Here is a 27,254-nt window from a genome sequence, read left to right as displayed (position 1 = left end):
TAACCTCTATAAGGGTGACATTTTTTATTTTGTTTCTCATTTCCCGACCAACCGTAAATTTCAGGTTGACATGAAAATAAAAAACCTGTAAAAAAATGTGTATTTGCACCGCCTCTGAGGCAATCATCCTTGCAACAGCGCCACCATCATCAAATTGTGAGATTGCAGTGACTCAGGCTGGAAGGTCAGAGAGCACAGAACACTGAACCGTCGAAAGACAAGAAATTGAAGTGACTGAAAGGACAGAACATTGAACTGAAACAAATACAGGTTTTTTTGGGGTACTTGTCTTTTTTATTGCGACCGCCAGCCCTGCCTGAGTAATTCCTCTGGAGATGAGAAGCAAAAAAATAAAAGGGTCTCCCTAACTTAAGTATAACTAATAACAATAGTTACCACATCCCAAGCTTATCTTTATAGTATATATATATATATATATATATATATTATATATATATTTATATATAATATTTGGTTCTTATATAGCGCACATATCCACAAGTAGATGTGATCAAGGCGCTTTACAATTATTATTACCCCTGGTCACTGGACCTAATATGATACCACTCAACTCCCTGGGGAGCAGACAACAGCTCACATGTGCAGCCAATAAGCGCAGCAGAGCTAAACGCACACATAACAACCTCTGTCCTACCAGGTACCCATCACTCCTGGGTGGGGAGAAGCAATGAGGAATAAAGTGCCTTGCCCAAGGACACAACACCACAGCCATGCCGGGGCTCGAACTCACCATCCTTTGATCGTGAGTCCACTGCTCTAGCCACTGGCCCATGATGCCTCCTACAAAATTGTAAACATGCTTGTATATATAGTACGGTAGTTAGTCTTTGTTTCTACCATTGGCCTAGACTGGTGTAGTCACTTGGCTGGCCCCAAATCACTTGGCTTTTCTTGACAGCAATTACTGGCCGGCCAAGAGACTAGCGTAAACGCCCTCTAGTGTCAGAAGTGGTCTTGGCCTGTGTTGACTTTACTGACTATGAGAGCAAACGACTGACAAGAACTTTGGATTCATGCAGTGACAATCTATCACAAGTAATAGTATTGAATTGCACGAAATAGTAATTGAACTGAAAACATGTTTTCTTGTCTTGTTACAAACTGAAACTGAGGTGAGCATTGACATGCTGAAAATGATCAGGAAGTAAATCAACCCAAATTTCCTGTAAACAGGTCCACAATCACCATTGACAACAATTAATTTTGGTCAAACGATGGTGGCTGAGTATTATGTACACTGTTGGAACATAACTGGCAAAAAATTGTAAACATGCTTGTAATGAGGTATATACACCACAATTTTTAATTAAATTTTTTAACTATTCATTAGTAAGGAATAATGTCTTTTTGTAAAATAGACTTCCAAACTTCATGAACATGTGCACAGCTGTTGTATCATATAAGAAATGTATGAGGTACAATTTTGAAATTCAACAGTGTGCAAAAGCAAACCTGTCAATCATTTAGTACATTCGTTACACTATCTGCTCTAAAATGTGGCTATGGTTCACCACTGGGTATTGTTGACATGACTTTTTGAATAGATAGTGACTGAGTGACAGTCCTAAATGTTGCCTTTGCTAGTTTTGATAAAGAAAGCACTTTATTATCAGTAAGTCAAAACAACACATTTTTTGTCTTTAGCCTACTTTTGAGCATCTCAATTACAATTTTGAGGCTAGAAAATACAATCTGTATGTGCAAATAACCAGAGTGGTAAACAAACCAACATGACGCAATTGCTCATTCTCTGTGAATGATCAATTGGCTCTGACAACTCATATACCTTACATCTATTGGTTGAAGCACAGTCCTGTACTCAGGTTAGAGATTAACATAGTGCAAAATTACAAATTAAGACATGAACAAGGGACAAGGTGTGAAAGGGTTATCAGCCTTGTAAAGGGATACAGAAACCTTGTTCGAGCCATGTTTTATTACAAGCCTTACATAAATTTTACTCAATATAATTGCGATTAATGTAAGTGACCAACATATGTTCTTGAAAATTATTTTAAAATATTGGATGATTTGCATCATTGGAAGGTGCATTTAATTTGTGCATCTTACTGTGTGTTGTGTAAGACTTTTTGTTCATAATTTTCTAAAATCTAGATTTCCTATGAAGAATATATAATTTGACCATTGTAAAATCCCAAAGTTTTCCCGTTAAAAAAAAACTATAGATAACTTTCAATAAAATAATGAGTGAGCTTCTGGCCACATTGTGAAAACAGTTACCATTGAATCATATGGGACCTGCGACATTAAATATAATAACATAGGGCCAAAGTCCCTGAAGCTACTATAGACATGGATACAAAATTAATACGTATTTCCTGTCTGTATGAAATTATCTCACTAAAGTCATCCTAGGGACATGTAAACCAAATATTAAAGCTGTCTGACCAGCGTTTTTGAAAAAACAAGCGACTCAACAGTTGACAGAGCTCTGCTGTGTTATGTAGAGAATAACCTTTTGTGACACATGTATTGATGAAGACGGTGGATATCTTTGATTGCTCATTTCAGGATGGCCTGACCAAAAATGGGAAAAATTCCGTAAAAAATACAGATTTGCTTATTTCATCAGACTATATTAGTCAATAATAGCAAATAAACGACAGTTAATTACATTCTAATTAAAGTAAACAAGACTTGCTTAAATCAAGATTTACGTCATAAAAAAACAGCATATATGTCAGAATCTTGAGCTGGTTATCTTTTAATATCAGTATTTTCATCCTATTAACCAAGCACATTTTAACTTTCAAATTAACATTGTAAGTTCTGTTGAATAAGTTGAGACTGTACCTACTCAGAGAAAGCACACTGAAGAGACAAATGTTTGAAACTTAAGAAGTTCAAGGTCATCAAAAGCATTATAAGGAATCATGTTACACTTTCATTGCACTGTTTACACAGATTGCATAATTGCTATAAATAGCACATGAGGAATCTTACAGCCCAGCTTTACCATAAAAAACCCTATCACTTTGACCACTCTTTTATTGACCACTCTATTTTTTCCTCAAAAAGTAATCTTGTTTTATCCTTACCAAGTCAACCATAAATGGAAATTAGAACTTTCTCTATCTCTATTTATTTGACCACCCTATCATGACAAACTATTATGAGCAATTTCTTTTAGATAACATAAATGGTGGTTCAGAATATATCAAAGTTGGGATTCAGGAAAGTTGCCTTTACATGTTTTAATCCTCCAAGATGGTAAGCATTTCACTATGAACTGTCAAAAAAAGTTGAACTTTCTGATAATTCCACACTAAAATTATTTGGCTTTGATGATTTCCTAATTAATTCAATTATTTAAAATCATATTAATTATTTTTTCTGGGTGAATTGATAGGGTTTATACAGTACAATAATTACATACAATGTAAGTCAAATTTTGACCAAAATGACAAAAAAATTCCTTAAAAATACAGATTTGCATATTTCATCAAAATTTGAACAAATCAAAGTTGGGTTATCCCTAGGGACCTGTATACCAATTAACAAAGCTGTCTGAACAGCGGTTATAAAGAAGAAGATTTTTTACTAAAAACACCTTTTTTGGCATTAATTTGCCTATTTTCAACTATATCAAAAAATTAAAAAAAAAAATCAGTTTCTCAAAATCATATTTTTCATCTACACAACAAATATCAAATCAGTAAGTACTGCGGTTCTCAAGATATTTGAGTGGACGGACGCCTCACAAACGGACATACATACATACATACATACATACATACATACATACATACAGACTGACGCCGGACGGATACCCATCCCAATAGCTTCTATAGACTATAGTCTATAGTAGCTAATAACTGATACAGATTGGCTCAAGTTGTAGTTACACCTCTCAAAATGTAGTTACATGTGAAAAATGATTGTAACACCCATGAGAACTATTACCAGGCATATATGATAAGTAATAATAATAATTAGTGGTCTATTGCTGATATTGTTTTGGCATATAATGTGATAATAGATTTTGTCAATGTCAAGTGAGTCGTGCACAAAACCCAATTCAGAGTGGTGACCATAACATCTGGGAAAGATACTTATAACAGAGCCATTACATGAACAAAAAAACAGCAAGTGAAAGAAGGCATCGCTTTCATGCGTTATATTGTGGTCATCTGTAAATTTGTCTTTCTATCAAGAATGTGAACTTAACCCATGCAACCCTTGCTGTCAGTTCATTGACCACAGATAAACTATCTTCATATTACAGATGCAGATCAGTTATTTGCAAAGATTTCCCACAAATTAGAAAAAACAGAAGTGAGAACTATGGGACAGCTGAAAATGGCAATCCAGGCGGCCTACAATTGAGTTAAGGCTATTGAACTCAAGTACATGCTAGACATTACAGGATACTGGAGAACTCCATCAATGACATCAGTCAGCATTCTGGACCACACCATTACAGGTTTTCAAAGAGGGGTACAATGGTCCATCTCCAGTATAAGGTAATTATACCGGTACTTATTGTATTGATATTATCATCACAGTATGAGCTATAAGGGAAACTGTGAGTTGCCGTCTTTTGACGGTATTTATGTGTTGTTTATAAGCGTTTCGCTGAAAAACAAAAACTCATGTTTTTTCAGAACTAGCATTTCCACACCACAGCACTTATTTTATACCTAAAGTGTAAACGCATAGGATATGATTTGAATATAAGTGATATTACAGAGTGTGTAAGAATTTGTCATCTTACTGAGTGAAATGAGAATAATGGTAACTATAATATCCATTATATTAGATACTCTTAACCTCTGTAGCTGTCCTCTGAGACCCATTTTTCATTAATTAGTCTAGGTCCCATTGTTATTGAACACCAGTTTTTAAAGGTGGGAAATATGTAAATTGCTGTACATGAATACAAAGTCATGTTATAGATTGTGAGCTCAAATCCAAGTGACTAATCAATGAATTAGTCTGGAAATTATCTGTGCATGATTAGTTCTGATTTTCTTCTGTGAATGATATCAAAAATTAATCAATACATTTAGACGTACAATTGATACAGATGTCATCCTTTACTGAAAATACAATCATACCACTCCGAAACCCCTTACAACTCACTGTGTATAACATGCTATAGAAAGTAATTGTTAATCGTATATTTGTGTTATTAATAATCTACATATGTTGATTTTAAAAATACATTTGACAATGAGTTTTCTTACATGTTAGTGCTATATGTCTCATTAATTGCAACTTTGTTACTTGTACATCATAGGACTGGATGGCAGACAGTGAATGGCTAGATGTAAATGTCTTCTTGCATTCAACACCAAATTAAATGAGTGTACCAAAATTGATCGAACCAAAATTAAAAAGGATGATGGTTGATGAAGTTATTAAAACCATCTCTACCCTTTATGATAAAGGAAAAGTAAGTGGAATGATATTGATTTTAAAAGTGAAAGAAATGACTGAAACATATAGGTTTAATGTGCCATCACCTCAAACTGCAATAAAACCACAGACACTGTCACTTTTCAATAATTAGGTGCCAATGATAATCTTTGTGTGCAGAATTGCTTGAGATGTAAAAGGATGTACAGATGCTTCAAATCCGTTGTGGGAGTTTGTGATCAGGCTCCTATTAAGGGATAACCCTTACAGGCTTTTAAAGGTATACAATCACCTGTAATCTAAATATGTCCATATCTGGTCAAGGGGGCGTTCCTTGGTATTCAAGATGTCCATTTTAGGGTGCTGTTTTTGAAAAGCGGCCACCCACTTAAAATCTGTAATTGGTTAGATTTTCTCTTTCCATGGTAACTGTGGCAAAATTGGAACAGGTGACAGTATACCTTTAAGGGGCCTGAGTATCATTAGCTTTCATTTGGCATACCACAGAGAGCTTATCGTATAAGGTGTATCATTTCATTTGCATCTCAATTACATGTCTGTGTGTATGTACATAACTATATATGTATGTACGTATGTATGTCCGTTCAGATCAAAAACTTCTAAACCCCAGCAGCTATTTTATTTGGTGTATAGGTGCACCCAGGGGTGGAGATCATGTGAAGTTATTCAATTGAACATGTCAGTGTCAAAAATATGCAAATTAGGGAAAAAAAGAAAAAATCCTGCAAACTGCTAAAACTCAGTTATCATTGGTCAGATTTAATTGAAACTTGGTTTGTTCCTTTATGTAATCTAAATTAGGTGTTTACAACTCTGGATGAAATTTGGGTGTTTGTATTTTTTGGGTAATTTTTTCAGTTTCAGTAAAAAAATCTCTGAAACGGCTCCTCCAATTGCTTTGAAAGTTGGTATCCATGTTCCTCAGCATGACCTCAGTTGAAAGTTGGTATCCATGTTCCTCAGGATGACCTCAGTTGTATATATATATATATATATATATATATATATTTTATATATATATATATATATATTTATCATACATGCTATGCCTGTATTGCCATTCTTCTATTGTTCAGACGGTACTGATATGAGCCCATATTTTAACTAGTGAAAATACGAATTATATTTTCACTGTAACCGAATTACTTACAGCGACGCGTACGCGTGACTTTCGCTGTATGCATGACCTTCATTGGTATATGTACATATAAAACAGCTGAGCGAATAAGACAAATGACAATCCGAAACGTCATGATTACGGTCAAAATTCTGTTGTTTGCAGTCACTTCATGGGCATTACACTTAGGCACAAGTACAGTTGTACCAAAAACATACAAACAAACGTATTGAAAATTTGTATAATTTGCCCACCTGTCAATTCACGGCCGGTCCCGTGGCGGTGCACGGTGCAGTGTTTTTGTGTCGTCCACGCTGCTGAAGATTACACCATGGATCATTACACCACAGTCCCTTTTTGTGGAGGGACCGTGATTACACGTAAAGATATGGGTTAATTGACAGAGCATAGAATCGCTTTATGACAAGTTTCCTGTACGCTGATGAGCTTAAAGTATCTGGGCAGTGAATTACATCGTTTACAGTCGTAAATGAGCCACAAAAATCCAACCGCACAGAAAATACTCGCGACAGACAAGGTTGAAGGTGCACATGATATTTCCAATATGTACCTGCCAGTGCACAGGTCATGATCGTGTCTGGTGGCACCGATGCGGTGCGGGTTTCTGATACAATGTACCATCTAGGGAAAGTCAAACTTTCGCTTAGGTTGTTAAAGGAAGTTTAGTTCTATTTAGGCAAGCCAGGAAGGAAAATATACGAGCAGATGACGGAAATACCTTTGAAATGTACTTTTATTCGTACACGGTACAGCAACAAAATCACGAACGAGTTACGACACTACAGCTTACAGTGTACTCACTTCATATATTCCCTAATCCACTTACTGAGATGGTAAATTCGGCATATTTGACATCTGGGAACATGTATAATTCTTCGAGATAAACTGACTGGTACGGGTATTATATCCACTGTATGTGCATTCATAGATGTCGCAGAGCTGCTTGCTCTATGCTCTCAGCTGTTCATACTCAATAAGAGTTTGAGCGTGGCGAGAGTATTTTGACCCAATTTTTGCGGCCTCATAACTTTCACGCAGGGATGAGGTTATGTATTAAAACACGAAAACACACCCATTGTATAAACTCCCGCCTATGTTTTACATCCACCGTCATTTTAAACTAAAAATAAATCTTCTTCAAATTGTGAAAACCTGTGTCGACATCGCAATATTTAAATTGTTTGCTTTAAAAGTGCTCCATAAACCCTCCTTTGCAGTGGAATAATATCAAGAAGTGATAGGGTTGTCATCACTTCTTAGCAACCAACTTTTTATAAGTACAGCCTGGAGGAAGCAAGGTCGATTTCAAGTTGATTTCGTTGCTAATTTCGGAGCGTCTGTAGGAAAACAGTCATAACCAAAGCATGCATGTGTGATAAAGGGGTTATTACACAAAGTTAGGGCGATACCGCGTTGTATTCTCGTGATGTGTCCGTATTTTGACTCGTTGCTGCGCAACTCGTCAAAATACGGACACAACACTCGAATACGACGCGGTATCGCCCAAACTTCGTGTAATAACCCTAAATATATATATATATATATATATATATATATATATATATATATATATATATATATATATATATATATATATATATATATACACACACCTTACAATGCATTGTAAGGTATGCTCTGGCAAATATGTAGAAGATGAGTATCATTTTCTACTTGTGTGTCCTGTAGATGCAAATTTGAGAAAGCAATATTTTCCACGAGAAGATATTAATAATCCTCACTTCCAAATGTTTTTGAGAATTATGAGTGAAAAGGATCCATCAATGATCTTATCACTATGTAACTTTGTATATAAAGCTTTCAAGTTCAGAGAATAAGTTTTGAAAATACTGAAATGCCATAGTTTAGTTTTCAGTACGATTTTTCAGTACTATGAACGGACTTATTTTTTCCTTATTTCACGAGAAACTAGTGTATTTACTGTACTGTTGTACCCCTTGCTTATGGGCTGGAGGCCTTGAAAGCAATAAACGTGCACATATGTGTGCACCACCTGACTTGACTATATATATATATATTATATATATATATATATATATATATATATATATATATATATATATATGTGTATTTATGTGTGTGTGTGTGTGTATGTGTGTGTGTTTGTGTTCAGAATTGTCCCCATTCATCTGTGACACTGCAATGCTTCTGTAACTTGGTAGCAGTTTGGGATATATAGCATTATTGTAGGTGTGGCAGCTTAATTAACAGTGGAAGGTGAGGATGCCCATTAATCTACCTTAGTCTTCGATTGTGCAACTATAGACAGTAGAGAGACCAGATATTGTCTACATTAATTTTATGCATTTTATATTATAAGGGACACGTTTAGTTTTGTATGGCTGATTTTATCACTAGTTACGATGTACTAGGTTGCATGGTTGTGTAAGTGTATGTGATCAACAGTTGCAAGTTGCCAACCATTTCATACTTCAGTGGACAGAGCTAGTGCATCAAAATTTGTTCAAATGCACGTGACTATGAATATCACAAGCTAAGGTGCATAGAAGCTAGTAAATATCGTGTACACACTCATTCTGGCTTGCCACATGTAACCAAATGTCAGTTCAGACGCTATTGTTTTTTAATGCCAACAACAGTTTCTTATTGTACTCCTACAAGCATCTTGAGGTATACACTCAGTATCACTGTAAGTGAGTCATGATCGAAGATAGTGTCACTTTTTAGCTATAATGATCGATTAATTTTTAGGTGTGGTTTTGTTTTGTGTATTCACTGCAGTTTCTTGTTGTATACTCCCAGAAAAATTATGAAAAAGCCCAGCACAGCCATACGTGGACAGTCAGCATTGTTATGTTTAAAATTGAATTCAAGTCTAGACAGAAATCATGTGGTCATCAATAACTGACACAATGATAATGTGATAGTCAGGACATAGTTGAAGATATTGAAATATCATGGAGTAAGAAATTATTTTAAACATTATAGGCTGCAATGCAGTCAATGTAATCAGACATAATACCACAATTTCATTGCTTAACTTCCACTAATGTTGTTCAAGCTTTATTTAATACAGATCACTGATGTGGAGAAATTTGTCTGGCAGACATATATTGCAGAGGTGCGCACACCTTTTGTTCAACCATCACTCAGATCATGGGTGCTGAATGATTTCAAGCGATGGAGTGATGAATGCGGAAGACAGAAAAGAAAAATGACAGATGAGGAAGAACAAAGGATAAGGAAATTATATAAGAATTATGAAAAGATGAAGACATTGTCAAATGTATGAGGATTAAGATACGTCTTGTGATATTCTAATGGCCCAAGCGCATTAAGGATTGAGAAAGGCAATTTTATGGGCAACTAAACAAGTTGACCAGCCCAAGTATAGTGACATGCATATGCAATACATGTATATCTGTAATGTTGCTAGACACAGTACTAACATCAGGACTTTAAACACATTTTGTTTGTTTTGCAATCAAAAATCAGACTTTCTAGGTCATACACAGAATGCACAGACATACATCAATGCTAATATAGGCAAAAAGTGGTCCAATCATGCTTACTATTCAACTCTTAGCCAGCAACAGGGTATTTGAAAAATGACAGATTGAGTGGAGGACCTTATAGAATAAAAAATGCCTGAGGCATTTCATCAAAGGTATCCTGCATGTTCAAATATTTAAAACTACTCAATCAACATTGTTGTGCTAATTTGCTGTACAAGAGCCTGGTCCTAACCTTTATATCTTTCATGTTTGACAGCCAAAGATAAAATTGAAAGAACAAGAAAAAGTGATTGATAAACGGTAAGTCAGAGCTTGTAGCATGAAAGTGGACATTGTTAGTGATGATTGAATGATCATTATATTATCTTCGAGTTGTATGTTTTAAATGTTTGAATGTTGATATATTTACAAAGTATTTAAAAATCTCAACAAAATAATGTGAAACTGACATACTTCTCATCAAATTGTGATTTTTCCCATTTCACATACGGGGGAGGGTGATGGTAAGTAATGTAGCATTGTTAATAGGCTGATGACCCCATATTTTTATTTGATGCATATAATGTGCAATATCTGAACAATTATTTACGTGAAACAAAATTGTTTGATTGGAAATCTAAATATTATACAAAGTATGGATAAGGCGAGGTCATAACTTTTAAGTTTGCAAAAGCTTTAACTGTTGCTATGGAAGGCCTGAGAAGTGATAATTAATTCTTATGCACATTTTAAGAGGACAAATAGCTAAAACTTTGAAATTCATTTATTATTCAATGTGGTTCACATATGTAAACAAAACAAGTGCAGCAATTAAAGAAAGGAACTGAAAGTAATTATATGGGTTGAGCAACCACTTTATTTCTGTCATTAAAATGGGAAAAAAGTGAGTGTATTTCAAATCCTAGCTGCCAAATTAATCTGGTGACATATTGATTTTTTTGTTGTAATTTCATCATCCATATAAGTCTTACTGTTAGAGAAAAATAACGAAAAATTGTTGGTAAAAAATTTTTGGCTCAAAAAGCAATAGATTTGACATTGTCCTTGTGACTATAACCAAACTGTTTATTACAAGCTTGTCTCATCAACCTTCCATTCCAAAAATAAGTTTGTTTCACAATCAATATGTGGTTTTGCAGGTCAAAAACACAGCATTTTTACAGAATATTTTTTTTTCTAATTAGTGCAGAAAACATTTGACTTGACCATCTCAGAGATCGTGAACTGTTAGTTTCAACTTGAAATCATTCTGGATAGCAGAAATGTAAGCTTTCACCTATCAGTACATGACTTTCTCTGCTATCTGGTTTCACTTTAGGCTATAATATGAACAAAAAAGTAAAGATCCTTTCAGTCTTCTTGGCAAAATGGAAATTCAGGTTCTAGAACTATCATGGTGGCAAGTACAGATTCAGGATGTTGAACTGAGATGGGGAAGTTCTATTTTGTCTATATTAATAGCAGGATATTTCACTAAAAAAAACCCAGAAAAAGTTGCTATGAGGATTTGTTATCTCTATTTTATCTTACAGAATGATAATGAAGACTAAAAACGTTGTGTCCAATCAAGTTGGAATTCAGTGTACCACAGAAATCCTCATTTACAGATGTGTTTGGTATCAGCGCTCTAATTGGACCTTTCACAGTGATAATCATTTTTGGTGCCATTCATTACAGAAGGGTGTTATGAATAGTGTGATGTGCTGAGTAATCACATCATGACAACTCCCCGTTTGAGATTGAGATGTTCATGAAATTTCTATGAATTTCGTTTGTTGTATATTGGCAACTATGAAATATTATTGTAACGATTCTTGATCAAATGAGATATGTAAAATTGTCAGCAGCATTATTGAGTTCAGAGTTCAGTCATCAAGTTCACAGTGTTCATAGTGTTCATGATCTTCATGCAGACTTGTCCTAGTTCCTTATATCTGTTCTAATGTCAAGCCAATTTATATATGATGAATGATTGTATATTTCAACTAACTAACAAGACGGGGTGGACTATCCCGCTGGTGCCTATTCTAACTAAAGTGAGTCAGGGATTACTCTGCCCTTTTGACTCTATGTTTGTTGACCTCAATTGCAGACATAATCCTTATACTTCTCAGGCTTTGCCACAACTCTTCCACTTCTTGTTGTTGTAACTTTCTGGTTGACCGGTCGCTCTTTCTCAGCTGGTGTTGTTTCCATAGCAATCGATGGATGTTGTTTTGTGGAAGATGGATGCTCTTTGGTCACATTTGCTTCGTCGTCAATGATGGTTGATTTTTGAGTTGGCGGTTTTTCATTGGTTTTCATCAGATGTCTTCTGTTTTGACGGTATGCTTTTCCTTCAGGTGTTTCAATGTAGTACGATCTTGGTTTCCCTGCATGACCTTTGACCTTTGCTATTTCCCATTTACCTTGTTGTTGAATTTTCATGGTGTGTCCTGTGTTTAGTGACAGGAGTGGTTTGGCATTTCTGTCGTAGTATTGCTTTTGACGATCTTGCTTTTCTTTCAACTTGCCATTGATGGTTTCCTGGTTGATGGCTTTTGGTTTCAGGTGACTTTGAGTAATTGGTATGATAGAACGCAATCTTCTACTCATCAGTAATGTCATCAACCGGTGTGTTTCTGTACTCCAGGATGCTGAGATAGGGATCTTTTCCATCTTTGCAGCTTTTCGTAGTAAGTCTGATTTTTGTACGGTTATCTCTGCCATACCATCGGATTGACTGATAGTTGTGTGTTTGAAGTTCCATTCTTTGGAGAATCGTCGATATTCACTGGATGTGAATTGTGGACCGTTGTCACTTCTTACTTCGATTGGTGTTCCATGTCTTGGGAAATGGATTTGGTGTAGCTTACCAGTGTTGTTTTTCGTATTGTCCAATTTTGCATCTTCAAAATTTTTGGAGTAGTAGTCCATCGCAACCAAGTAGTTGACGTTGTTGATGGTGAAGAGATCTTTAGCGACTGCTTGCCAGGGGTCATTTGGTACTTGCTTGGTATCATTGGCTCTTTCTGGTTGATTTACGGTGTTCCAGACAAGTGCTGCACTGTGATACCATATTTTCTATTTGTGTATTCATACCTGGCCAGAAGAGAACGTCTCTTGCATGTTTCTTGGACTTCTCTATTCCTTTATGGCCTGTGTGGATGTTCTTTAGCATTAAGTTTGTGCGGAATTAATATTCGCTCACCTTTGAATATGATCTCATCCATTATCGATAGTTCATCTCTGTGCTTCCAGTATGGCTTTAATCTGATTGGTATTTGATTGTTGCTTGTTGGCCATCCCTTCAATATCACAGATTTCAGTTCTGTTAGGGTTTGGTCATTTGCTGTCTCTTTTCTAATCTCCTCTAGTTTGTTGTCTGATACCGGTAGTGCTGACATCACATGCTGTACAACTGCTAATAGTTCTTCATCCATGTCATGATCACTGTCACATCGAGGGATGTATGCTTGCGATAACATGTCTGGTAACTGGTAATAGTTCCTTCCCAAGTGTATATTTCAGTGAGGTGTCATATTTCTGCAGTCTCTGTCATCAATCTTGATGCATAGGCAACTGATTTGTTTCCTTGTGATAATATCCCTTACCGAAATGATACCCATTTACATTGTGTTTCCTACTGGTAACAAACATGTGTCATATGCATGTTACCTACAGGTTTCAAAACATGTGTCTGACCATATTGATTTTAACTTTTCGTTATGTATTGACAACATGGACAATACATGTTGGAAACATGTATGGCTTGAAATCCAGGCAGCTGCACCCGAAATCTGTGCTGCTCAATGAAACATGTTTGTCACATGGACATAACACCCCTCTGACATGTTGGCAATCAAGAATCTATCCTCTTCCATGAAGGTCCCTCTCAAGGGTACAAGAGCTCGTGGAATATCTTTCCCGGAGAGCCCAGAATTAGATTTTCTCTATCTCTTCTGGAGGTTAGCTGCCACTCTACCTGGCAATTAGCTGCCTCTCTGCTAGTAGATTTCCTACTGCTGTGCTTTATAAAATCAACCTACCTTCTGCACTCTGAATTATAGTCACCCCAACAACTTGAAACTTTTTTATCAGTGCTGCTGAGAAACTGCCATCACCTTACCACTTCAACACACTCTGCTGCGCAGACAAAAATAATGCAAGAGCTAAAAAATTTGGTAGGAATAAAATTTAATCCACCAGATTTTTAAAGCCAATCAACATAATCAACATTAAACTGTTAAGTTGAAAAAATGTTCAAGTGTCCATAAAGTCCAGAACTTGATATTGTCATGACCATGAGCTCTTTTTAAAGAGCTGTGATTGTCTGTTACAGTTTTAGTTATTGCTTGACCTGTTATCTTGAGGTTGTCCTGTGCATATGCTGGAAAAAATAAAAAAACATCAAGTTAGATATAAAGCTTATAACAAAAATATGTAATGTTAAGAGCAAGTGTGTTAGAATCCTTGCTAAAAGCTGACAATTTTGACTCTTTCCACAGCCATCAAACATTGAAGAATGAAATTCGCATGTAATCAGAAAATAATGTACCCTCAATTTGCGAATGACCCGATGTGATTTGTTGTACAAGTATCAATCTGTTCATATTGCAAATAGCTTCAAACTAGTATATCCATAGACAGTGGAATCAATGGCATAAAACAAAATATATTTTTCAGATGATTTATCCTGCAGGAAAAAATGTTGATTCCCTCTTTATTAAGTCAATGAATTTTTAAAATTATTCATGTACGGAATAAGACAGAAACGTTGCCACAAAAATTGATCTGTACTTTATCTTAATGTATATATGCCAAAACATTTTATCCAAGTATGTTATTATTTAATTAAAACTTCATCAGTCAATTATGTATGATTTGCAAAGGTTCAAGTGAAGTAAATGTTTATTGGTATAATTCAATTAAAATTGTACAGAGTCTACTACGTAACGTCCACTCATTTGGTTTGAGTACACTTCATTGCATATCTACATGAACATTCTCAAGTCAAATTGGAATGCAGCATAGGAAAAAGGTAGGTCTTTGTATTAAAGGGGAGTTCACCAAAGAAGATTTTTAACATTTGTTTTTGGTCACTTATTCAAGAATTGCCATTTTTGCCATTTATAACTTGATAATTTTTACAAAAATGGATAAAAATAGTGGCAGAAGTTGCATTTTTGGGCTTCATAAACTAAATTTATTTTGAATGATGGTAAAAATAGACCAAGCTTGGCGCTTTCATCACATGATATGGCAGGGTACATCTTCTGATTGGTATGGCATTGTCCACTCTCTCACATTCATGCTAGGCTGTGAGTATTTGCATAACATACACAATAGTTATGCAAATACATAAAGCCTGGTGTAAATGTGAATGACAATGCCATACCCATTGGAAGATGGTCCCTGCCATATGACCTGATGAAAGCACCAATCTTGGCACCTTTTCCCGTGATGAAGCCCTATAATGCAACTTTTGCCACAGATTTTATCTTATTTGTAAAAAACGGCACCAGTTATAAATGGCGAAAATTGCTTTTCCGGAATAATTGACCTTAAAGCTAGAACATATGTAAATATCACCCTTGGCAAACTTCCTCTTTAAGCCAAGCTCGAATTGCAGAGACTCACTGAGAGTACTATTCATTTAGGAATCTTAAGGTTGAATTTTACTTACCATTTAATGTTTCGAGGTTATGGGTAAGTCTTTGATATCCAGCTCGTAGTTGTTTTCTTTTGTGAAACAAAACTCTGTTGAGAAAAAAAAAGTGAAATACAATATTATAAAGACATTATGATTAGTAATAATGCCATTTGATGTTTATATTCTGCTCCCCACAGAATCCTTAAAAGTACAGTGCATTGTTTGAAAACATGTCCTTCACAAGTGTAATAACTATTGTTACTGTTGATAAATGAAATCTGTCCAGTTATACATTAGTATACTGATTCCAATGGGTAAATTTTACAAACTTTCTGTGGTACTACGTTACTCTCACAAAAGGAGATGTAACTACTAACAACATCAGTAAGTTCATTTATGTCGTGGCAAGTATCCTTAAACAAGTCCCGGTCTGTGCATTAACAGCTCTGTAGAGATTGTATGCTGTCCTCAGACCATACACGAACTTGTCGTGTCTGCAACTTTTCTCTCTTGAGCACAGATTTGTAGACTGGTACTAAGTACACTGTATTGTGGTCAGCAGAACCGAGAGGTGGCTTTCTATAAGATTTGTAAGCTCCTGGGATTGATCTGTAGCACAGATCTAAGATCTTATTGTGGCGTGTGGAACAGGTAACATACTGATGAAAAGAATGTAAGGTCTTTTTGAGAGAACATTGGTTAAAGTCGCCAAGGAAGAAATTTGGCGCATCAGGTGAAATTGTCTGCAGTTTCTGGATACGTTAAATATTGTATCAGCAGCCTTGTTTACATTGGCTTTTGGGTGGATATAAACTACAGTAACAAACAGTTGTTGAAATTCACGAGGTAAGAAGAAAGGACGGAGGGAGAACTGTCAAGAGCTCGATGTCACAGGTACATACTTTTTCCCTGATAACAACAGTCTTGCACCAGCACTGGTTCACATATAACCACCTCCTCCTCCTAGACTTTACCTGTTGTTTCTTTGTTAGCGGTCAAGGTTGGACGGATCACTACGGCCCAAAGGCGCCCCATTTTGTACGGTATTAGCGTCCCGAATTTTCGCCACACATACGTGGAGTGCGCGTTCACAGAGTAAATTTCACCTCCCGCGTCATATTGAAAATTTTGCCGTATTTCCTTGCTGCACAGCTAAATATTAATAAAGAGTAACAGGTCCTATTTCCCGTATATGCTGCCCTTACAATTATAATATTTTGGGAAGAATTTCACATGGGAATTCCAAAATACGTAAGCGATAACAGCCATATGCAAAATTACGTAAAAACACAGTCAACAGCAAAACGATCTTCAACTCGTCATTTCATAAAAATAAGAGGGAAACTCAAAAAAATAAAACCATAGAGTTTTAGTTACCCCTCATGATATGTGTCATACAAAATATTACAAAAAATAACAGCGAAATGAAAAAGTTAAACCTTGTTTTTTCAGATGTATTTTTCATTTTACGATATGTCTAATCAGCTCGATTTCCCATAGAAAACAATGGCGTTTAATGTACTGAACAGACCGTACAACTCTCGCTCGTTCAAATTTCTCAATTCTGAACCAATGATAGTGAAAAATGGCACAGTGTTTCTTTGATTTATATACAAAATTCCTGTCGTTTTAGTTTTTTGAATTTCTCGACGAAACATGTTTTAGTTGCATTTTATTTTTTCAATCGCTGAATTTTTGCTCTTGCCCTCAATAAAATGGCGATCTTACGGCGTTTGCATATGCAGAATCAGGGTCTTATATTGACGCATTTTAATCGGTTAGCGTCCCTTAAATTGTACAGACCAATACCTGTCAGGTTGTTGTAATTTACACCAAATTTTGGCGAATATCAACTATGAAAATTCAGAAAACTGCAAAAATAACAGAGAACAGAGACGAACCGGCACAGAGTCTCCACTGTAATCGTGCAGTGAACGTTATCGATCTCTCACTCACTCGCGTGTAGTTCCCCGTTCACAATGGCGCCAAACTGCACAGAAGTGCGCCAAAATGTGCTGAAACGTACGTAAAACTATCACCAAAACTGAAAAAAGTGTCGTCGATATACTTTCAGTACAGGAAACCAACGGATACCTTGATGTTAAAGTGTATAAGTCAATATACGGGTAATTGTGGAAATGTTTATGACGTGACCTCAACACACGAGCGCCCGGCACGAGCGGCACCCAAACAGATTTTCGATCGATAATCTATTGAAAATAAATTGATACAATGTTCGCCGTTGTCAATAGCGACCGGCTGAAAGCGCTGTTCCATAGAATAAGCTTCGCGGAATACCGTACAATGAGGCATACTTTTGGGCCGTAGTGGATAGTCAAAACCCGTCAAGAAATAGCTCTGAATCAGAATAGTGTCGTCCAGCCACGTTTCTGTAAAGGCAAGTATACCAGCATTTCTGTACTCATGCTGGAAACGACGTTCGTTGGAGTTCGTCGACCTTTCCTTTCAGAGGTCGTACGTTCGAGAGAACAATGGTCGGAAGCGGCATGCGCTTTATTCCCTGTTTCTTCACCGCAGACGTACTCCTCCTCTCTTACCTCGTTTCTTTGGTTTGAAATTACTGTTTCTACCCTGAGATCCACGACTTTGGAAGAGTTGTGAGACCACATTGTTGGGGGGACAAAGTCACTTGGGTCTGAACAGAGTTAGTTTGAAGACTGCAGAGAAACTCACAGCTATACCATAGACGGCCATCTTGTTGATACTGTTGTCCACTGTGATGGTGCAGGCCAGCTGCAAAATAGCTGAAACTCTCTAATGCCAGTAAAAACAGAAGCAGGAAACGACCAGCGACATCTGCATACATTGCTATAGACGATTACAAACAATACACACATCTGAACAGGAAAACAACGATAACAAGTCATCGTTGATGACACAGTCCCCACTTGTTAATGGGTACTTGATTACAGGTCCTCAGAGAGGATAGAGTCCTCTTCATTAGGTCTGTGATAAAAATACTTTTGAATAAATTCGCTTGATACATGTCTGAGCTGTAGTTCAGGACATGAAAGAATTGTAATAAAATGGCCACATGGCGGCCTTATTGGATCGTATCACAGAACAAATCTATGTGCATATGTATGACAGACATCCAGCTCTATGGGTTTGCTCAGAATTAGATATATGCATAATTAATGAGGTACAGTATGAAGCATCATAAGGTCTCCCATCATACCATATATGAAGGGTGTACCACTTGTGGTTACTGAGTTATGGACAAATATGTATATTTGAGGTCAAAGGTCATCGAGGTCATGTGACATTTTGTCAAAATAATTGTTATTGCTAAGTTATCCCTATATACAAAAAATCAGACCTCTAGCTCTATTGACTCGCTCAAAATTAGATATGCACATAACTAATGAGGTACAATATGTGGCGTCATAAGGTGTCCCATCATACCATATATGAAGGGTGTAGCACTTGTGGTTACTGAGTTATGGACAAATATGTATATTTGAGGTCAAAGGTCACCGAGGTCACATGACATTTTGTCAAAAACATTGTATTGCTAAGTTATCCCTATATACCAAAAATCAGACCTCTAGCTCTATTGGCTCGCTCAAAATTAGATATGCGCATAATTAATGAGGTACAATATGTGGCGTCATAAGCTGTCCCATCATACCATATATGAAGGGTGTAGCACTTGTGGTTACTGAGTTATGGACAAATATGTATATTTGAGGTCAAAGGTCACCAAGGTCACATGACATTTTGTCAAAAAAATTGTAGTGCTAAGTTATCCCTATATACCAAAAATCAGACCTCTAGCTCTATTGGCTTGCTCAAAATTAGATATGCACATAATTAATGAGGTACAATATGTGGCATCATAAAGTGTCCCATCATACCATACATGAAGGGTGTAGCACTTGTGGTTACTGAGTTATGGACAAATATGTATATTTGAGGTCAAAGGTCACCGAGGTCACGTGACATTTTGTCAAAAAATTTTTATTGCTAAGTTATCCCTATATACCAAAAATCAGACCTCTAGCTCTATTGGCTTGCTCAAAATTAGATATGCGCATAATTAATGAGGTACAATATGTGGCGTCATAAGCTGTGCCATCATACCATATATGAAGGGTGTACCACTTGTGGTTCCTGAGTTATGGACAAATATGTAATATTTGAGGTCAAAGGTCACCGAGGTCACGTGACATTTTGTCAAAATATCTGAGATATCTGCGTGAAAGGATGGACTCACGGATGGACTCATGGACGGACATGACCCAATCTATTAGCCAATATGATACGATGAGAAACTAAATTTTTATTTTTCTCGCCTTATACATGGGAGTCTATGGACTGCCTTATACATGGGAGTCTATGGACTGCCTTATACATGGGAGTCTATGGACTGCCTTATACATGGGAGTCTATGGACTGCCTTATACATGGGAGTCTATGGACACTGCCTTATACATGGGAGTCTATGGAGGTGAAAACTAAAAAGTCCTCTAACACGGCCAAATTTGATCGCATTGTGAAACAAATCGACGTGCATCTGTATGGGGTAGGGTACTATCCTTGTGCAAAGTTTGAAAGAAATTGACCTGGGCATCTCTGAGATATCTGCGTGAACGGACGGACGCACGGACGGACGCACACACGCACGCACGGACGCACGCACGGACATGACCAAACCTATAAGTCCCCCCGGACGGTGTCCGTGGGGACTAAAAACTAGGATTTATCAGACACGAAACGCTGTCGTAGGTCGCTATATGAACAGCGCCCTCTCAATCAGGAAAGTCACGAGCAAACTTTGGTGTCAACGGATCCAGTCTTTGAATTATCAACAAACACTGACTTATTTTTCTGGTCAAAGAGCCAAAGGCTACTTGTCCATCGCAACAAGCCCCTCTGTTTGCAGCGTGTTCATTTTTAGCCGGATGCCGGCCAAATTGACCAGCGACTTCCGTATTTTAGCTGGCTACTTTTCACAGTATTTTGTTTCACTCTCTAGCCCCAAATTTGGTTTTGATAATAATATTTTGATATTTTTGTTGTCTTGCAAGCCGGAGATAACATTTCAGAAGTGCCGATGTGGCTATATGTAGTCTAGCAATTTACGCGGTGAACTTGTTGCTATCTAGTATCAGCCTGTAGTACCGAAATCTGCGAACGTGTACTATACTGGAAATCGCAGTCGAGGTCAACCTTGCTTTCCCGACTACAGCCCAATTATTCTGACGTTCACACCGGGTGTAGCTTACCATTGGACTGACATTACGCCCACGAATAGCCGACCATTTCCGAATAAAGCTGACGTTTGTTTCTCTCAAACGCGAAAGAGAAGAAAGTCTCAAACGCGGAAGAGAAAGTCGACGCTTGAGAGCTTTGGTTTTCTGCGTAAGAGTAGGGCCTTGTCTGATGGGTTTGGTAGATTTTTGATCAAATGTAAAGCGACCAAAAGTTACTGAGTCTCATTTTTCATACTTTTGAAACGCCATGTCAATCCATCCATGGTCGATCATAGTGTCAATATTCAAGTCGATCGACATCGCGTTTTGTGGAGGGGCCGTTGTTATAAGCGGAAGGGAAAGTCTATGCTTGAAAACTTTGATTTTCTGCGTAAGAGTATGACTTTGTTGGTTGCCGGAGGTTTTAGATCAAATCTAAATAAACAAACAATTACTTGGTCTCATTTTTCGTACTTTTGAAACGCTACGTCGATCACAGTGTCAAATTTCAGGTCGACCGATATTGCATTGTGTGTAAGCTTACTGTGTCACAATCAACTATAGTCGACTGTAGGTGTGTTGTACACATACGGTGTCATACAGGTTGGCGTTGGGTATCGTCAATTTGGGATTTTATCAAACATGAACAATCAATTACTCGAGCTACCGTCCACCGACCGGCCTCATCAACTGCCTCTACTATTTCTCCTTTCTGTAAGAGTGGCCATACTGTCTACAAACGTATCCAGCTAGCAATTCATTGATTTCGCTCTATAGGAGATGTCATGTCACAGGATACGCAGCAGCTCTTGGAGTCCTTCCTCCAACGTTACGTTGTTTGCATGTGCATGAAAAAGCTTGACACGTGGAAAGAACGTTCCATGCTGTTCTGATTATACATTTCCATATATGATCAATGTGCGTTACTGAAGTGAAGCGTCCGAAAATAGGACACTTGAATGAAAATGAACGAAGAACGATATTTTGTTTCACCATATTTCTAAAACTTAGTTTAGAGCCTAAATTAAAGAAGAAACTAGATTACTTGCATTGCAAAGAGGGTAGTTCACTTTTTCCTGTCAACATAGTTCCATGTGCAAGCATATGTGTGTGCCCGTGGTATTGAGTGAGTCGTTACAGCCCTGACGTTCCTATCATAGCACCAGCTGGATAAGATAATCGCAACAATGGAACATTAACACCTTTGGGGATTAAAGTCTTCTGTTTGTCACCCAAGTTGACAGGCAGCAACTCGGGTTTCAGGTACCATCCAAGTTAATGGAGCCTTCCCGTAATGTTATGTAAGAGTTTGTGGACTTTATATGAAAAGGTATGTCATTCCAAACTCTTCCTCCAGGTAAAAACCCAGCAAACTGGCCGAATTTGTCATTGCATGATGTGGACTTAGGTTTTGAAGTTGACAATTTCTAGTATTATAGTCATGACAACTGACACTGAAGTGATCTGATAATTAATAATGTACAAATCTGATTTTGGGCAAGCCAATAAAGCTGGTCTGATTTTTGGTATGCAGTGATAATATATGGTCTATGATTTATGACAAATTGTCACGTGACCTTGATGACCTTTGACCCCTTATATACTTATATGTCTAAAAATCAGGATAGAGCCTGCATATTTGCGGTGATATAGTAGACCTTGTGGTGTAATATCATGTGACTCATTAATTATGTGCATATCTTATTATTTGATAGCTAATAAAGATAGATGTCTAATTTTTTGGTATGCAGGTATAATATGGAAACAAATATTTATGGCAAAATGTCACGTGATATCAATGAACTTTGATCTCAAGTATACGTATATGTCCATAACTCAGTAGCCACAAGTCCTAAACCCTTCATATTTTGTATGATAGGAGACCTTATGATGGCACATTTTGTACCCTTTTAATTATGTGCATATCTTATGCTGGTTTAATAAATAGAGATAGAGGTCTGAATTTTGGTTCATAGACATACCGTAGGTATTGAATACATGTGACCTCAATGACCTTTGACCTAAAATATACATACATACCTAAAACTGCGTAACAGTTGTACGAAACCTCCATGTTTGTTATAATAGGACATCTCAAGGTGACCCATTATGTGTCTCATTAACTATGCAAGCGCTGCTGTGCCCCTAGAAGGCTGCTTGCAGCTTTAATATTGTCTTGGAGCTGCCACCCTGCAGCGGCATTTTTGAATGGATACCTATAGAAACAGAACCTCTTCTCAGTAGCATGAAGCACAGTCACTCTGTGTGGAGTGACCGTTCATACAGCTGACCGTACATGTGTACTTTATTCTGCTGCTGCACTCCCCAACTGCAAGGCTGTGTTATAGATGCAATGCTGCCAGTGTCAGGATAAACATGTTTGTCAAGTCTACAAAAATAGATTGAAATCAATAAACAAATAAATGTCATAAAGTGGTAACTCTTCATTAATAGATATATGTCTATTAAAATATTTGTTTAACATATTGTCATAGATTTTAGAAAAAAACGAAAAAACTGGTGAATGCCAATGTCATGTTGTATGCCATTTGATCAGTTATTTCATGCAGAAGAAAAGAATATTAATCTGCCATTCATATCTCAGTAAATATGTATGATTTGTAATATTCGTTTGGTCGTAATTACTTTAACTCAAGTCTTCAGTAGCATTTGTTGACATTGCCTTCGTGGTGTACTTTAAAGAAGTCATCGTTGATGACACAGTCCCCACTTGTTAATGGGTACTTTGATTACATGTCCTCAGAGAGGATAGAGCCCTCTTCATTAATTAGGCCTGTGATAAAAATACTGCGATAAAGATGGCGCTCAATGGCCAAGGATGAGTTCCATGGTGATGAAAACATAAAACCAATGTAGGCCACCATCCTAAAGTTCATAAAATGAGTCAACTAGGAATAATTGAAGAGGATGTTGCAAAACATTTTTGCATACAATCCTAACACTTAACAGATTATCACTGGTACCATATTTCATAAAGTTTGATGAAGTATCTACAACACTATGAGACCAACACCTGTATCAAGTTTCATCAAATTTGACATTGTATTAATTTGTGGCTATATCACTCTAATCAGGAAAGTTCATTACATATGCAATTACAAATAAATTAAATGACACTGATAAATGTCTTTTTCAATGTTAAAACAATGTGAGCTTAACATCTGTACAAACTTTCATGAAATTTGATGCACTATTCTTGACATATCAGCCTACTTACAAAACTTCAATAATTGACATGTTACTGCTACATGACGTGAAACAAATTGACGAGCATATGTATGAAATAGGTCAATGTCCCACGGTACGTGAAAGTACCCATGATGCAATGCAATATGTACACAGGTAGATCGGCCTGCCCGTTACACATGCGTTATCCCCATTACGCATATGCACCCATAGAAACACGATACATTAGTTGAGTAAATGCAGCTACAGTCATCAGCGCATTGCGATCGCCTCGAAAATATTTAGACTGACAGTGGAAAGTTTTTCTTGTATGCTCGTATATGTATTTATCATCAGCCAGAGATATGTACGACACGGTTTTTGTGGTTTCAGTAGATATAAGGATGCAACTTTTATTACAAATGCGGGGATGTATGATACATTGATAGCATGCATTACCGAGTTACTTGTCAATGTGAGCTCTGCGGCTACGCGGTGACAGAAACACATTTCGCGAACGCAAGCTGCACTGAATCGACACCCCTTCCAAACCAGAAAAGCTGTTGACGCTGGTTGTGAACGTTTAATAGACCACAATTTTCAACAAGCGATCGTGAAAGTTCTGTAGACACTTCAGTATCCTGTGAGCGTGCAGTAACATGTATGTACTGATAGCGTACTAGTGCGTAGCCTTTGTAGTTTTACGTACGGCCAGTGTTGTTTACATCAGCCGGTCCCCGGCAGAAGACCGGCAACCCTATAAACACGTCCTAACAAAAAGGTTTTGTCAACAGTTGGCAATGCAAAGCCACGTTCCTATCTGTTCTAGTCTCTACAGTTCAAGGACCGTTCAAAAATGAACATTGATTCATATTTCACGCGATCGAGAAATTACATACCGGTACACAATACACAGATACAGCCATGTCATTTGTATTTGTTTCAAGCGCCGTGTCTCGTACTATTAGGGATTTTACATGAAATTGATAGACAGCTACAATAATAATAAATTATATATCAAAAGAAAGCTCTCTTCAAGACCAATTGATTGCATTTTGTTTGATGAAAATCGGTTCAGTACATGCAGAGATATGTCCTGTTGAATTTGAAAAAAACTTTCTCCTATTTAGAAATTATGCCATGGTAGACACCTGTAGTTATCATAACCACCAGGTGACCCCATTTTGAACATTGTTTGAGGAAACTAGAATTGCAATTTCTTGTGCTTTTTGCAATAACTCAAGCATTTCTTATTGAAAATTGATGAAATTTTTTGTGGATATTGCTGACGAAATGCTCAATGGTTTTTAATTTTTATAAATGAAAAAGGTTATTTAGAATGCTGTTTACAAGGTAAACAAAAAAACAATACCTGTAAAAAATCAAATGATACCTGTGACATTGATCGCTGTATGCATTATGTATTGTGAACATCTACAGAAATATGATAATCATATTCCATCATATTTACTTTGCATATATGAAAAAGTTATTTAGATTTATATTTACAAGGTAAACAATAAACAACAATACATGTAAACAATCAAATGATACCTGTGACATTTTAGAACTTGATTTAAATTTAACAAAATATTTTTTTAGATTTTTTTTAATTTGAACTTCGAATTTTTTTTAAAGTTTTATGTGTGATTACAACTTTTATTAAATGATTATTAAATATGTCTGATTAATGTCGATTTAAAGTTAAAACAAAGAACTTTTCCAAAAAGTCAAAAAACTTCGTTCTCAACCCTTTGTCAATGCCGTAAAACAGCAACACGCATTTATAGATGAACAACTGCATTAAACTGGATGCAAAGTTAAGCTGCCCCGGAAATAACATAGACCCTCGAACATGTCGAAGTCAGCGGTCCGAAATACAAACCAGTATAAATACAACTTTTTCAAAGTCCGGGACACCATCAATGAGGAAAGAACAAATTAATAATCTATGGCCTTGTTCTTCAGAGAGAACCAAAATAGTCCCCTTCTCGTGAACTAAAGATAGAAACTAAAATTTCAGTATAGTATCGGCAAAGTGTGGTGCTCGTGCGTATGCCTACACTGCAGTGCAGTGCTGGCTTGACAACTTCCAGTGTCTATCGAAAAATATCACCCGGAAGTCAAACTACTTCGAACAAGAAAACGTTTGAAAGGGTAAAGTATGTTTTTCTAGATCCTTGCGTTAGATAATAAATAAGACAAATCTAGCTGCAAAATCATGAACGTCGGAACTCAGCTTAGACCTCCGACACAGAACATGCGGTGAAGCGCCGATTACTTTTATGTGATTCCTGGGAGTGCCCGGATGTAAAGTTGGGTGAAACCATACTCGCTAAAAAGGGCCTTAAGCATCATTTTTCGCATCGTCAGACTCGTAATTATTGCAGAATTACAATTAATATTTATCATAAAATTAATTTTGGGCGAACGTTTAAGGAAATCAAGATTTCTTTCAAAAAAACACAACGAAACACAAAGTTTGATCACAGATTGAGTTTTCTCGGCCGATTTTAACGTTTGCCCCCTCAAAATGAAGCCCATGATCTCTACTTTCGTACCAACCCCCAAAAATAGTGATGCGATCAGAATAAGTCATGCGGAGAGCCTATCAAAGAGGTATATGTTCGATCTCCTTCGCGGGACATTCGAGGTCACGGCACAACGCTCATAATGGACGCCAAAATCGCCGGTACGCGTGAGTTTGTAGTCGTGCTGCTTTGCCATTTATCGTAGTACAAAAGTGAAAATTTCCCAAAATGAAGTTAAAATAATAATCTTCAACACTACAGTTTCATTTTCTCTGATTATTTGGTCTATTTAAGAATTAACACGAAAGTTCGGACTAGACCTGCATCGAACGCGTACGTTCAACACAAATGTCACGTGACCTAAAATCCCTAGTACTATTTTAATCCCGGCACAAGCGAGCGTAAGCCTGAGTACAGTGCATGTGCATATAAAGCAAAATTATAACATGGCAAAGTACATATTTCATTCCGATCTGACTGTCCGTTTTCAAACTCTATCTCCTCCCTCGATTTTGGGGTCAACATAGGCAAGCGGTATATCGTTGGAATCGTATTTAGTTGCACGACAATCCAATATTGATCATTTTTCAAAATCCACATTTGTAATTGAGAAATAGCCAAAATTCCGTAAAA

The 27,254-nt window shown here is 36.8% G+C and overlaps 1 protein-coding gene and 1 long non-coding RNA gene across 2 annotated transcripts; both read right to left on the bottom strand.

Annotated features, from left to right (window-relative positions):
• Positions 1-12,138: 12,138 nt before the first annotated feature.
• LOC139119588 (uncharacterized) lies at positions 12,139-13,478 on the bottom strand. Its single transcript, XM_070683431.1, has 2 exons — positions 13,247-13,478; positions 12,139-13,067 (listed from the first exon to the last, which is right to left on the bottom strand). Exons 1-2 carry the CDS (start codon positions 13,476-13,478, stop codon positions 12,139-12,141), a joined length of 1,161 nt encoding a protein of 386 aa, XP_070539532.1.
• Positions 13,479-14,215: 737 nt separating this feature from the next.
• LOC139120782 (uncharacterized) lies at positions 14,216-16,473 on the bottom strand. Its single transcript, XR_011549144.1, has 2 exons — positions 15,722-16,473; positions 14,216-14,425 (listed from the first exon to the last, which is right to left on the bottom strand). It is a non-coding gene; the product is annotated as an uncharacterized lncRNA (long non-coding RNA).
• Between the last annotated feature and the right edge of the window lie 10,781 nt (positions 16,474-27,254).

This window comes from Ptychodera flava, chromosome 20, assembly GCF_041260155.1.
Source record: "Ptychodera flava strain L36383 chromosome 20, AS_Pfla_20210202, whole genome shotgun sequence".
NCBI classification, from domain to species: domain Eukaryota; kingdom Metazoa; phylum Hemichordata; class Enteropneusta; family Ptychoderidae; genus Ptychodera; species Ptychodera flava.
Note: the sequence above shows the minus strand (reverse complement) of the source record. Positions and strands in the feature narration are given on the sequence as shown.